The sequence below is a fragment of the Eleutherodactylus coqui genome, chromosome 1 (genome assembly GCF_035609145.1).
Source record: "Eleutherodactylus coqui strain aEleCoq1 chromosome 1, aEleCoq1.hap1, whole genome shotgun sequence".
NCBI classification, from domain to species: Eukaryota; Metazoa; Chordata; class Amphibia; order Anura; family Eleutherodactylidae; genus Eleutherodactylus; species Eleutherodactylus coqui.
The window spans coordinates 97,042,586-97,057,181 of NC_089837.1; the positions used below are offsets into that span (position 1 = coordinate 97,042,586).

At 43.1% G+C, this 14,596-nt stretch overlaps 1 protein-coding gene across 1 annotated transcript in view; it reads right to left on the minus strand.

Moving 5' to 3' along the window:
- Window positions 1–268: 268 nt before the first annotated feature.
- FBXO36 (F-box protein 36) overlaps window positions 269–14,596 on the minus strand; it is a 36,089-nt gene continuing 21,761 nt past the window's right edge. The window contains exon 4 of the mRNA XM_066598179.1: window positions 269–1,444. Within this exon, the coding sequence (XP_066454276.1) occupies window positions 1,256–1,444 (189 nt within the window). The 3' untranslated portion in view covers window positions 269–1,255. The remainder of the gene's footprint in view (window positions 1,445–14,596) is intronic.

Sequence of the window (14,596 nt, forward strand, 5' to 3'; positions counted from 1 at the left end):
CAGCAAATTTCGCCCTGTCTGAACATAGCCTTAAGGAACCAATCTGAATGCAGGTGCATATGATGATTAAGGATAGAGATTAGAAATGAGCGAACGTGTTCGTTTAGGACAATTAATCGATCGAGCATCGCTTTTTTCGAGTAACTGCCTAATCGGGTGAAAAGATTCGGGGGGGGGGGCGGGGGTGAGCGGGGGGTTGTGGTGGGGAGTGGGGTGGGAGAGAGAGAGCCCTCCCCTGTTCCCCCCTGCTCCACCTCGCCGCCCTCCGAATCTTTTTGCCTGAGTAGGCAGTTACTTAAAAAAAGCGATGCTCGATCGAGTAATTGTTCTAAACGAGCACGTTCGCTCCTCTCTAATAGAGATTGATTCTCTAGTGTTGACAGCAGGTAGCTCTGAGTATTTAAAGTGAATAGAGGCAGGTGGGTGGAGCGCACTCCCCGGCTGCACCGCCTCCATGCCGACAGCGGTTTCAGTAATGCCAGGGATTCTCGCTTCTGTGTTACGGAACAGGAGCGAGCATTACTCAGACGCGCTTTCGGGCATCGTTTAACTGACAGCTGGTCCCGTCTAAATGAGGCAGATCTCTGCCTGTGTAAACGCTCTGCATGAGTGCTAACGACCTTAGCGGTGATGTCAGCGCTCGTGCAGTCATTCACTTGACTTTCAACTGTGCTGGGGCGACTGCACGCGTGCCCACAGAGAGTGCTCTGAGTACCGCCCTCTGGCACGTGTGCTATCGGGTCACCACCACTGCCTTTGGCTGTAATCACACATGCAGTGTTTTTGAGCCAAACACAGGAGTGGATACGAAGGAGAGAAGTATCAGTTTTTCCTTTATCTTTTTTTTTTTAAATCTGCTTCTTTCGTTGTCTCAAAAAACTGCAATAAAAACTGCATGTGTGATTTCAGCCTTTGGCGGATTATTTGCAGACATTTGTGGGACTGTCCCATTCATGGAGCTTGCAGAAATCCATTCACATGCTGCAGAAACAACCCCTGTTGAGATGAATGGAATGGATTTCCAGTCGTGGGAATTTCTGCTCTTTAGACTCTAAAGTTGGACTAGAAGGATAAGTTTCAGTGCAGCAAATGCATTTGGGATGCAGAAGATAGACGTATTTATCCAGTGGTAGAGACGATTGGTTACTAGTGCACACTTTGTGAGTAGGAATCGTAGGTGATCTTCTCAGGATCACGTGACTTTATTTGCAGCTCTTGATTTCTGCAGTAATCATTCTTCACTTAGTGCATCCTGTTAGTCCAAGAACATATCCTGACTCTCCTGCCTGTTCCTTCGTCGGCGGAGCTGAAGCTGAAGTTGTAATTTGTTGGTGAAGAAGAACTGCTTCCAGCCTAGGTCTTCCGCAAGAAACCTCATCTCTGGAGTCACTCGGTCGCAGGACCTCTCCACAATGTGCTCCCACAGCTTGTCTGAATCGCACACCTGTTATAGGAAAAATGGAAGGGTGGTAAAATGAGCATTGCTTTAGTCCAATCTCTGCAGATAAAGTTAGTTAAGGCTGTGCAAGTAACATGCTGGAAACTCCGAAATCAGCACTGGAGCTCCAGCCGCTAACTAGACCAACGGTGTTTTTATGTTCCTTGCCGTGTGTGCATAGATTTCCTCTTGCCAATTGCATTGTTATCCCTCACTCCAAAACATATAATAAGTTAACTGGTTTCCTGTGAAATGTTGCAAGTAATGTGTGTCATATTTAAGGAAGACCTGCATCATTTTTAATAGTTTGGTACACAAGTCATTGGCTATCTCGTAGTCATGGAAGACTGATATAAAAGGCTACATCAGGGGTTCAGTCGGGATTTCTGCCACTGTTGACAGCAGAAAAAGTGCAGTATGTAGTGCTAGTCTTACTTTCAATCTGGCAAAAACGTTAACGGAACCCTGGGATGATTTAGTGATCCTGCATTGAGCAGGGGGTTGGACCCGATGACCCTGGAGGTCCCCTCCAACTCTACCAGTCTATGATTCTTAACCCTAATAGAAGCATTATAGGTCAATATGGTAAATGTATTTTGAACTGAGCCATGATACTAATGTGAACAGAGACGAAGAGTGAATCTTTGGGATCCCCCTTGAGGTTGGAGTCACACAAGCAATTTTTTGAGCCAAACATAGGAGTGGATACAAAAGAGAAGTACCATGGCAAGCTTTTATTTATTCTTTTCCTTCTTTTTGGATCCACCTCTGCGTTAGGCATAAAAAACAGCATCCGCAGAAACTGATTGTGTTCAATATTCATGTTGAAATTCTCTAACAGTATTCTTTTCCCACCAGTAGTTTATAACCATATCCTTAGAAATCAGCACCCCATGCATTGACTTCCAGGCACAAATAAAGCACGCCTTTGTGAATGGCAGTAGCATTATAACACTAAGGCCGGCTGCACATGGCAGAGGCGGATTCTGCGTGCGGGAGCCTGCAGCGGAATTTGTCTGTGACTCTGACCTGCGACGCTGTATACCTGCAAACTCTGTATTGCGGATGACCGTGGACTCTCACAGATTTTTTAAAATATATATTTGTTTTTCCCAAGCCATCACTAGGCGATAATGCGGGTACCCGCACCCTATCCGCAATGTCAAATGCGAATGGGCTGCGGGTCGGACGGCTTCCATTGACTTCAACATAGGAGTCCACAGCAAAATAGAGCATGCTGCCGATCCTCTGTGTGGACACAGACTGCGGACTCTGAAGTTAAAATTTGGTTGTGTGAAGCCAGCCTAAGTTCTAATCCGCAGGGTGCTGCGGCTGCAAGTGTCCTAGAGGCGGGGCCTTTTTCAAGTGTCCTCTGCTATTGTCCTCTGCTCTGCTATTTGAAAGTGTCCTCTTTCTTTTGAGCTGATCCACAGCTGTACTGGTCTGCAAAAAAGAAGGCTGAGAGGAGACTTAATAGCTGTCTACAAATATCTGAAGCGATTATCTGTACAAAGGAAAGACTAGAAGCAATGGGATGAAACTGAAAGGGAAGAGACACAAATTAGATATTAGAAAAAACCTTCTGACAGTGAGGGTGATCAATGAGTGGAACAGATTACCACTGGAGGTGGCGAGTTCTTCTTCAATGGAAGTCTTCAAACAAAGGCTGGACAAATATCTGTCAGGGATGATTTAGTGAATCCTGTACTAAGCAGGGGGTTGGAACCGATGACCCTGGAGGTCCCTTCCAACTCTACCATTCTAAGATCCCAGGTTGGATGCTACAGCTGTCAATCAAAGCTGTGGAGGGCACATCTGGACAAAACCCTGTGTCCATGAGACTTGCAGCAGTGGTGTGCAGGGGAATAAAATTACTTCTCTCAATACTGGCAATAGTAACATCACCAACAAAGGTGTGCTTTTTCCATGCTCCAGAGCCCATACACAATACGCTCAGCAGTTTTACAGTTTTAAGGCCGCCTGCACACGGGTAGGTTTGAATTGCGGAAACTGGAGCTGGCGTCTGCCGCCGGATTCCACAGCAAACAGCGGCCATAGCATGCAATGCAACAATGATTCTTCATGCACACAAGCAGAAACCAATCGTAGCATGCTCTATTTTCCTGTGGATTCCGCAAGGACGGCTTCCATTGACATTGCAGATGGGCCGTGGATTCCGAAGGAAAAGCAGGAGTTTAAAAAATACACATATATCTGCACTGCGGACCATCCGCAGTACAGAAAGGAAGAAGAAAATACAGGTACGCACAGATGACGGCTGGGCACAGGGTCGGAGTCTGCTGCGGGCTCCCGCTTGCACTATCCGACCTGCCCGTGTGCGTGCGGCCTAAGACAAAATGGGACATCAGCATTATTCTGGCCAGGGTGATAGGGAGATTTTATTAGAACGATTAGATTTTAGTCTACCCAGATAAATAAGGATGACTGCAGCAATGATGCAATTAAGAAGATGGCCCATGGGAAAATATCCAATATTTCAACAACATGCACACAGTATGAGAGCTGTACACTGGATGTCAAGGTCAGAGCTCTGATATGATGTGAGGAGGAGATGTTCTGCTGCCTGACATTACCACCATTCATCAGAGAACGTTGCATCATGCCAGATGCTATTTCCTAGTCTTAGACGGCATTTTAATTATTACTACAAGAAATCTCCCAAAAAGTACTGTTTTCGTCTAAGAATACCTTCCAAAGAAAAAGGACGGAGGACGAACGAGCTGGAACTTCACAAGAAGCATTCAACAGAGCTGAAATAAATATATATTCGCAATCACAATCAATTCAATCCCGTCACTAGCAATAGATGCTTTGCTTGACAAGCGCCATCCCAAAGCTCCAGAAACACGTTTCAGGTAGTATAGCTAGGGCGTTTAGTACTGCCAAAAAACGTGGTACCAAGTTGTACCGTGCTTTTGGCAGCGTTAAGACCGCTGCCCATTCATTTCAATGGGCGACGCAGGGCCAAAAATGGCCAAAGATTGGAACCGCTGTGCTTTGACGCTTGTGTGAGCAGCTTCATTGAAATGAATGGGAGCCTTGAACAGCGTTTAGCGCTGTGCTGAAAAAGCAGGGCTAAACGCTGTACAAGAACGCCTGTGTGAGGGAGGCCTAAAGAGTGTACAGAGCCAAAATACAGTAAGTTCAAAAAAGAGATTCAGAACAAAATTAAAACGAGGCACCTGTGATATTGAATGGCTTGATTGGTTCATCGAGCGTCGCAGTGATTGGCTGAGCCATGGCACTCGAGAACCAATCAGAGCAATTGCTTGCTGGAGGCGGGTTTACAAACCCCGATACGAGCAAGCGATGTTCTACCGGCGCTGAGAACTGCATGCAAGCCTGCCCAGAACTGCAGAGACCGGCGTGAGGGACCCAGACAGCGCCTGCTCGGTAAGTATAAGACATCCCCCGAAAATAAGACCCTGTGCCTTTTTTGGGGCAAAAATTAATATTAGAAAGATATCTTTCGGATAGCTCACCAATAGTGGTTTATTGAGGGACTGGCGCTCAGGATCCCCACTGACCAGCTGATCCTCCGGCCCACTATCATTGCCGTGAGGCCAGATGTTGTTGTCAGTAGTCAGTGTCGGAAGTGTAATAGCCGATTTCACTCCCATTGATTTCAATAGGAGTGATGTCTCTTATTACACTTTTGGCTCTAAGTGAAATGAGGAGCCAGAAGTGTATTCAGAGGAATTGCTCCTATTGATTTCACTGGGAGTGAACCTATCACACTTCCAGCCCTAATCACCAATGTGGACGTCTAGCCCGATTACACCGACAGCAGGCTAGAGGATTAACTAATCGGTGTGGATCCTAAACGGTGGACCCCACCGATCGACTACTGATGACTTAACATGAGGATAAGTCATCAATAATAAAAGTCCAGAATACCCCTTTAATCATTTCACCCCTAAAGCCCCTTTAATGTCTAACCAGGACTTAACCATGTCTTTTTATGGACTTCTGAGCTGCAGCAGCATTTGAAATAATCCCTTTACTATCTTCCAAAACCAAAACTTGCTGCCAACCTGTGTGTTTCTCTTGCACGTACATGGTTACCTGATGACGTAGATATAAAAGTTTAGCCGGGTGCATCATAGGGCAAAGCATTAAGCAGTCATCACATTACCCTGAATAACCTGGACCCAGGAAAGGTGCAAGAGACAAAGAAACAGCTGAGGAGTAGAATGTCAACTGAGTGGAATGCTGCTCCCTCTGCTGGCCAGCAGAAGAATAGTCAACAATTTTATAAGTAGAACATTAGAATGTTCTGTAAATGTGCAAAAACTGCTATCCTGGGACAAGTGAGAAGGTAGTATCAGTAGGAGTCTGACCCCACCAAGTGCTAGAGCAAAGAGTCTACAGGGCTCTACAAAATTGTCTTGGACTACCCTTGGTACAACTTGGCCGAGACCCGATAAGGCCATTATAGTCTATGGCCTGACAGTATCTCTCCCATGAGAAGCAGAGTGTGGCCAACGATATTGGGCTGAGAAACTCGGTCCTATATTCCGCTTGCCGATGTGTGTTTTACACTCGGATACGAGGCATCTTTCATACAAAAGCGCCTCTCATCACTCGTGTGAGAAATTGCGATCCTTAGGCGTGTGTTTCACATGCGCTAGAGGAACGCAGGTGTTTCCCATTGACTTCAATGGAAAACATCACATCGCACTCCCATGTACATCGCACGGCATACAAGAGCCATGTGATGTCTTTAACCCCTTAGTGACGGCCCCATCGGGATTCTACGTCCTGCCTGAGTGGGCTTTAATCCTAGAGGACGTAGAAACATGCGTCCTCTTAGGATTAATGCCCCTCAGGCTCTGGACGTGACAGCTCCATGCTGTCGGTGCCCGCAGGTAGCCGACAGCATGGAGCTGTCATCCCGGGCACCGGGCAGTCCCCCCCGGCAATGCGATCGGCGCTATCCAATGGATAGCGCTGATCGCAATAAAGTAAATAAAAAGTGAAAAAAAGATGGGGTTTCACCTCTCCTCATGGATCGGAACCATGAGGGGCGCTGAAACTACTCACCTAGGTCCCCAGCTGTCCCCGGCGATGTGACGGGCCCTGCGCCGTATTCTGCGTATCCGATCCATGAGGGGAGATGAAAATACTCATCCCCGTTCTCCAAGATGTCCCGCGGGCTCCTGCGCAGGCGCCAAGGAAAAATGGCGGCGCATGCGCAGAAGCCTGGATCGCCTGGGAGATTTAAAATCTCCTGGCACCTGGCTATCTACAGATAGCCGGGCGCCAGTAAATGTCAGTGAGGACCACGGTAAAAGTTTTTAAAAAGTTAAAAGTTGTAAAGTTTCATCTCCCCTCAAGGATTGGATCCGTGAGGGGAGATGAAAATAGTCCTCAAAAGTCCCCAAAGCCCCCAAAAGTGCGGAAAATAACGGCAGAACTGCGCATGCGCCGCCAAAAAGGTGGCGCATGCGCAGTAGAGTCTAATGCCAAAGTTGCCTTTGGCATAGTAACTTGCAGGGACCAAAGTGATTGGTCCCTGCTGACATGGGTGGCTGTCATACACGTATCACAGCCATCCATGTCATTTGTTTAGTAAATATCGGACACGGTTAGTCCAGCGTATCTCTCTCCTGTCACTGAGAGAGATTTGTGACAGGAGAGAGATAGCAGCGAAAAACTGTGTCTGATATAGACAGTGAAAAAACCTGGAAAAAACTCCGCCGTCATCCCATTATCACCACCCCTCGTACCCTTATTACCCCGCTATACCCACGTCCGTTTTTTATTTTAATTTTGGGGGGATAATTACATTTTTTTAAAATTTTGTCTACATCATCATAGCCGCCCCTCATACCCTAATCACCCCGGTATACCCATGTCCGTTTTTTTTCAGGAATTACATTATTTTTTTTTTCTCATTTTTTCTACATCCATTTAAAAAAAATTCTAAAATGGATCGTTGGCGCTACAGGGTAGTTTGGATAGGGGATTTTTTTGTCATGAGATGGGAATGAACCAGTCTGTCTCCTATACTGGTTCCTCGCCTGTACGCCATAAGAGGAGCATTAATAAATTCAGGGATCATGACATTGCCAAGAGTCAACAATGGCCAATGTCTTTTAATTATGTTCTTAACTACACGACTCATGTTGTTATGGGTTGAAACTAATGGTAATCGGTTAGAATTTTCCTGTTTAGGCTTAGAAGTTAGAAGATCTTTCTGAGGGATGACTCTAGCTCTGGTTGCTGCCTCCCTGACAATAGATTCAGGGTATCCCCTTTGTAAGAAATGATCACACATATCATGGAGTCTAAGGTCGACTGTCTGATCATGTGCGATCCTTCTTGCTCGCAGTAACTGGCTCCAAGGAAGGGAGTCTTTCATAGAGATAGGATGGTCACTACTGTAAAGTAGTAGACAGACTGGTTCATTCCCATCTCATGACAAAAAAAATCCTCTATCCAAACTACCCTGATCCCTCCAAAAAGAGGTAACTATCCATGCTATGCATGTTCCTGTTGCAGCAACTTAATCAGGGGTGAATATTTTTTTCACCCACTTAGAGGCAACAGATATCGGATTAAAGAAAGGTTCTCTTGTGCTTCATCATACGTGATCTACCTCATAACCTGCCCTTGCGGCTTAGGTTATGTTGGTGAAACCACCATGCAGGTGAGGTCATGTATGGTGAAGCACAAGAGCACGATCAGGACCAAGAACATGAAACTGCCTGTCTCTCGACATTTTGTCGAAGCTAGACATGCAATTAGTCAGTTTAAGTTTAGGCTGATCGACCATGTCCCCGCCTTACCCAGAGGTGGAGATAGGGAGACACTTCTCAAAAAACGGGAACTTAAATGGATCTTTGAGTTGGACACTATGTCCCCAAGAGGACTTAATCATGAATATGCCTATCAGCCACATTTGTAGATAGTCTTTCAGTCATTTCAGAATATGGTTGATATGATTTGATATTAATTTTGTATAAAGTGTATGTTATATGTCTACTAATATCTGCTTTTTTTCTTTTTCCTTTTTTTTTTCTTGTGTTGCAGGGATACCGTGATGTTGGTTGCCTTTCATTTGGTCATCCTCTCCTCATGTTTCACTTTTGTATATTTATCAAATTATGCGCTGCATTGAAGTATCTTTAATAAAATATATTGCATTAATATTTTTTGGTTCTGTTTGGTTTTGTTAATTTTATGATTTACATTACTTGGTGTCATAATTATTGACAGTATAAGGGACAATTATACACAGAAGAAGGCATTGAAACTATGCCATAGACATCTAAGGGTAATATAATGTACAATAAGGATCCTATGTTTGAGTATATCAACCACTACAATATTGGGATGTTTTTTAAAATTCTATATTAGAACTCAATATGAATGAAGTGGGACAAGCGATGGCTCTGTATAGTGAGGGATTTTTTATTCACGCATCTATAGATTTATTGCTCCCAGTATCCCGACAATAACGTGTGGTGACATATATATGAGCCTCGTGTGGCGCAGAGTGTAGGCTCTCGCCTATGACCTGGGGGTTGTGAGTTTGATCCCCGATTGATTCGGGTGGCCGGCTCGGGGTTGACTCAGCTTTCCATCCCTCCGAGGTCGGTGGAGTGAGAGCCCATCTTGGTGGGGGATAATAATAAGAAATAATTGCCTGGAGGCGCTGCGGAATGGGTTGGCGCTATACGAAGAACAAGATTTATATATATATATGATAACATTATTCCTATTTGTTGCTATGGTCCCCTTTAATAGTGGAGCCCTCATTTCTGTACTAGGTACAAATGCTATATTCTGGTATTTTTTGCTGTCAGATTATCACACTGAGCATTCTTATATTCTAACATCTATATGGTTTTAATAGCCATGCATTCATTATAGAATTGACCTTTGGAGCCATTATTAATGCGATCGCCGTTTGTATGGTTAAACAGTTTTTCTTCAATTCTGCACATGGGTAATAGATATAATAAGCCTCCGATTGGAGACCGGTCAATGGAAAGTTTATCTGTTGTTATGTCAGAATTTCGCGGTCATAGCGCTTTTTGCACTTGCGCCGCTACAATTGGAAGCTGAGGCAAGTGAATGATAAGTGTTACGTCATAGTCTCGCGGGCATAGCGCTTTTCGCGCATGCGCCGCAACTATGGGGAGTTTTTGGTACTTGTAAAGCAATTCTAACATCAGTTCAAAGTCTCGCGAGCATAGCGCTCCCGCGCATCTGCTGTATTGCGGTAGAATGGCATCACTACCAGACGCCGACTGTGAACATGATGATGATGATGACATGTGAATAAGGCAATCAACCACGTAGTACCTGACAGGTGTTTGCACTATGTGTTGTTGGCACTTCAATTGGTGGAAGATAATTGCTGTCATATGTGTGTTTTTTATGAAGACCATGATTGGTCCAAGGTGGATGTATCATTGCTATATATACCATGTCTTGTCATTTGTATGTTAGCTTGAGGAAGGCACAACAGTGCCGAAACGGCGCAGTCATTTGTAATGGGGTAATAAAACAATTTTATACCGTCATACATCCATTTATGCTGCCAGTTCATCATTCATATGGACATTTATCTGGAGCCTTTCTGGTTTTTTGGCTCTTAACTGGCTTTTGCATTTTTTGATTGCCTGACCCTGGTAAGGGATTATTTAGTGCTGTTGGTGGGACTGACTTTATTCTCTATTCTTTTTAGGGAGTCATTTTTATTTTAGTTTTGCCCTGAAATCCAGTAGGTGGTCCCTCCATTATAGGCCTAGCAATGTGTCCTGTATGCAGCTGGGGCTATAATTGGGGGTATTGCTGAACACAGAACAACTAGCGCTATAAAATTTGGGGTGCGTCTCCCCAGTTTCCCCTGCTTAAAACAAAGAAACTGTCATGAAAATGACAAATTTATTTAAAAAAAATGAAATTGTATTTATTTTTCACTTGCTTTATAATAATTTTTGCAAAAAAATGTGGTCAGAAAACTCAGTACACCCAAAGATCAATTCGTTGAGGGGTCTAGTTTTTAAAATGGGGTCATTTGTGGGGTCCCTCTATGATTTTGGTCGCTCAAGGGCTCTACCAGTGTGCTATGGGGACAAAAAAGCCTTTAGGCCTCATGTCCACGGGGAAAATCAGATCCGCTGCAGATTCTCCATGGAGAATTTCAAATCCGCTGCGGATTTTAATTCTTATTTTGCCCGTGGACATGAGCCCTTAAGCAAAATTTCTGTTCTGAAAACCACCGACTACTCCTTTTATTTTGGGCCCCGTTGTGCATCCAGATATAAGACTAGGGCCACTTAGGCTATGTTTCTGAACATGGAACAAACGGGGGTATCCATTTTGGGGTGCAAGTAGTCATTCATATGTGCGCTGTACAAAAAACCTTTTTATTAAAATGACACAATTAGCTAAAAAATCAAAATTATGATTTTGTTCCTTCTGCTTTACTCAAATTCTTTCAAAAATTGTAGAGTCAAAATACACAGTACACCCCTAGATTAATTCGTTAAGGGGTCTAGTTTTCTAAATGGGGTCATTTGTGGGGGTCCTCAATGGTTTGGGCAGTTTAATGATTCTACAAGTGAGCAATGAGGCCTGGAATTTATTCAGTTGTGCCCTGAAATCCAATGGGTGTTCTTTCCATTACAGGCTTCACCATGTCTCCAGTTAGCAGATTGGGGCTACAATAAGTATATTTCTGAACGTGGGACAAACAGGGGGATCCATTTTGGGGTGCAAGTCTTCATTCATACGTTTGCTGCACAAAAAAACTTTTTATTACAAGGACACAATTGCCAAAGAAATTATAACTGATTTTTTTTCTTTCTTCTTTGCTTGAATTAATTCAAAAACTATGGGGTCAAAATACACAGTACACCCCTAGATAAATTTGTTAAGGGGTCTGGTTTTCAAAATGGGGTCATTTGTGGGCTTCCTCAATGGTTTTGGCCGCTCAAGAGCTCTACAAGTGTGCTATGGGGCCGAAAAGGCCTTCAAGGAAAATTTCTGCTCTGAAAGACGCCGACTACTCCTTTCATTTTTGGCCCCGTTGTGCATCGAAACATAAGATTAGGGCCACAATGGGTATGTTTCTAAAAACAGGACAAACAGGGGTATCTATTTTGGGGTGTCACTCCTTATTCTCATGTGCACTACAGAAAAAAAATATGTCTTTAAAATTACATATTTGCAAAAATGTGAATTTTTATTTTTTCTCTTCTAAATTGCATTAACTCCTGAAAAAAAAACTGTGCAGTCAAAATACTCAGTGAATACATTAAGGGGTGTATTTTTTAAAATGGGGTCATTTGTGGTGGTATCTATCATTCTGACACCCATAAGCCTTTGCAATCTTGGCTTGGTGCAGGAAAACAAAGTGTTTCTAAAAATGCTGAAAAGTAATGATAAATTTGTATGTCTGCTAAATGGTTAAAAAAACACGAATGTTTTTCAAATGTGCTTCCAGAATAAAATAAACTGACGGAAATATATACCTTAGCAAAAATTTGTACGGTATGTTTGCACATATTTGCGTAATTACAGTTGAAAATGTGAAAAAATGACAATTTTTTAAAAATGTTCCCAATATTGGCACTTTTAATAAATATTCATAAATTCTATCAGTCTATTTTTTTCCACCTATATAATATACAACATGTGGCGAAAAAACAATGTCAGTATCACCTGGCTATGTTAAGTCTTTACGGAGCTATGCTATATTAAGTGACACATGTCAAATTTCCAAATGTATTCTCCATCACTAAGGCGCAAACAGGCTCCGTTACTAAGGGGTTAACCCCTAAGGACACGGCCCTTGTTTTTTTCATTTTTGGATTTTACTCCTTCTACAACCTTTTAAAAACTCTTTTATTTATCCATCGACGTCGCTGTATGGGGGCTTGTTTTTTGCGGGACGAGTTGTATTTTTCAATAGTATTATTTAATGTACCATATAATGTACTTAAAAAAAATCTTTAAATTCTAAGTGGAGTGAAATGGAAAAAAATGAAATTCCGCCATATTTGGGTGCGTCTTGTTTGTACGACATACACGCTGCAACATAAATGACCTGATGACTTTATTCTATGGTACGATCACTGCGATACCAAATTTATATAGTTGTTTTTTTTGCTGTACAATTTTTATTTTTTTTTAAAGAAATTACATTTTTTGAAATTATTTTCTGACAGCCATAACGTTTTTATTTTTCCGTCGACATAGTTGTGCACATTTTTTGTAGGACATTCTATAGTTTTTTTGGTACCACTTTTGTATACATATATCTTTTTGATTGTTTTTTATTGCATCTTTCCAAAAAAGCATAATTCTGGCGTTCTTTATTTTTTTTCTAACAACGTTCACCGTGCGGGGTAAATAATGCATTACTTTGATAGATCGAGCTTTTAGGGCGAACGCCCAGAGACGGATTTCTGCCGCGTTCCCCGCGGCGGAAATCCACAGCAGAATAACACAGCTATTAGGTTCTATTGAACCTAATACCCTGTTTCCCTGAAAATAAGACATACCCTGAAAATAAGACATAGCATGATTTTCCAGAATTTTTGAGGATGCAAAATGATTTTTCCGGCTTTTTGAGGATGCTTGAAATATAAGCCCTACTCCAAAATTAAGCCCTGCTAACAGTTAATTTAAAAAGTCAATTTAACTAGTGTCCAGGCAGCTATACATGTAAAAGTTAAACCTTTTTGAACAAAAATTAATATAAGACACTGTCTTATTTTCAGGGGAAACACGGTAGCTTTTCTGCCTGTCACTGCTCACGTGTGATTCTGCTGCATATTTCCACTGTGGGAAAAAAATCACGGCATGTTCTGTTTCACTGCATTTTTCCGCGGAGGAGGTCTCCATTTATATAGTATTAATGGAGACTGCGGAAAAACGTGCGCTTTTCTGCCATCATCAGCGGGGACTTTTTGTTTACCACAGCGGTACTCCGGCGGCGTAAATCCGTGGGCATATCCCGCTCTGTCCGAGGGTATGAGATTTTACAGATGCAGTGATACTAAATATGTATTTTTGTTTTATAAATTAGATTTTTTATTCTAAATATGGCAAAAGGTTGTTTTTTTTTAACATTTATTACCTTTTAATTTTTGAATAATTAGTAAAACTTTTTTAAACTTATTTTCAGTTTTCAAGAACTTGCGATGCTTTGATCGCTGCTGCAGTTATTTTGGGTGTTGACGACCCACTGATCTCTTTTTGTTTTTGCATTACTATTTTTCAAGAGCCATAACTTTTTTCATTTTTCCATTGATGTAGATCTATGGGGGTTATTATGGGGGGTGTTTTATTTTTTAATGATAGCATTTTGAGGAATGTGTGATGTATTGCAAAAGTTCTTTTTAGGCCTCATGCCCATGCCCGTGACGGACTCCATCAGTGGAATATCGCAGTGGAGTCCGCCACGACGCCCCCTAAAACCCCCATACCCACCACTCCGGATCCGCTGTACGCATCCCGTATGGGGGGCTGGCGTGCATGCGCAGTACTGCGCGTGATGCCGTGGCCAGCGGTGGGCAGGGACGCGTATTCATGCGATACTTCCGCTGTGATACAGCAGAAGTATAGCGTGACGGCCGGCTTCCATTAACTACAATGGAAGCCGGCCGCGTGTACTCCCGCGGCAAATAGAACATGCTGTGTTTTCTTTCACGCTGCGTAATTCCGCAGCATGAACATTGAGCTATTAGGTTTCAATAGAACTTAACAGCTGCGGGACAACGCCGCGGATTTCCGCCACATAATATGCAACAGAAATCCGGCCGTGGGCATTAAGGAATCGAAAAAGAAAAGCAATCGCGTGATGTTTGGGTTTCATTTTCACAGTGTTCACCGTGCAGGATAAGGCCTTCTTTACTAAACACTTGGTAAAAAATAATTATCCTGTATTTGTGTACCAAATTTATATTGCTTATTTCTTTCTTTTACTACTATTTGCAAAAAAATAGGCCTCATGCCCACAGCCGGGTCGGATTATGACTGCGAAATATTGCATCGGAATCAGACCCGACGCCCCCTAGAGGCCCTATACTCACCCTTCCGTATCCGCTGCGAGTGTCTCGTCCGGCGAGCTGGCGCGCATGCGTGACGGGCCGGCGCTTGGCTGTGACGCGGATT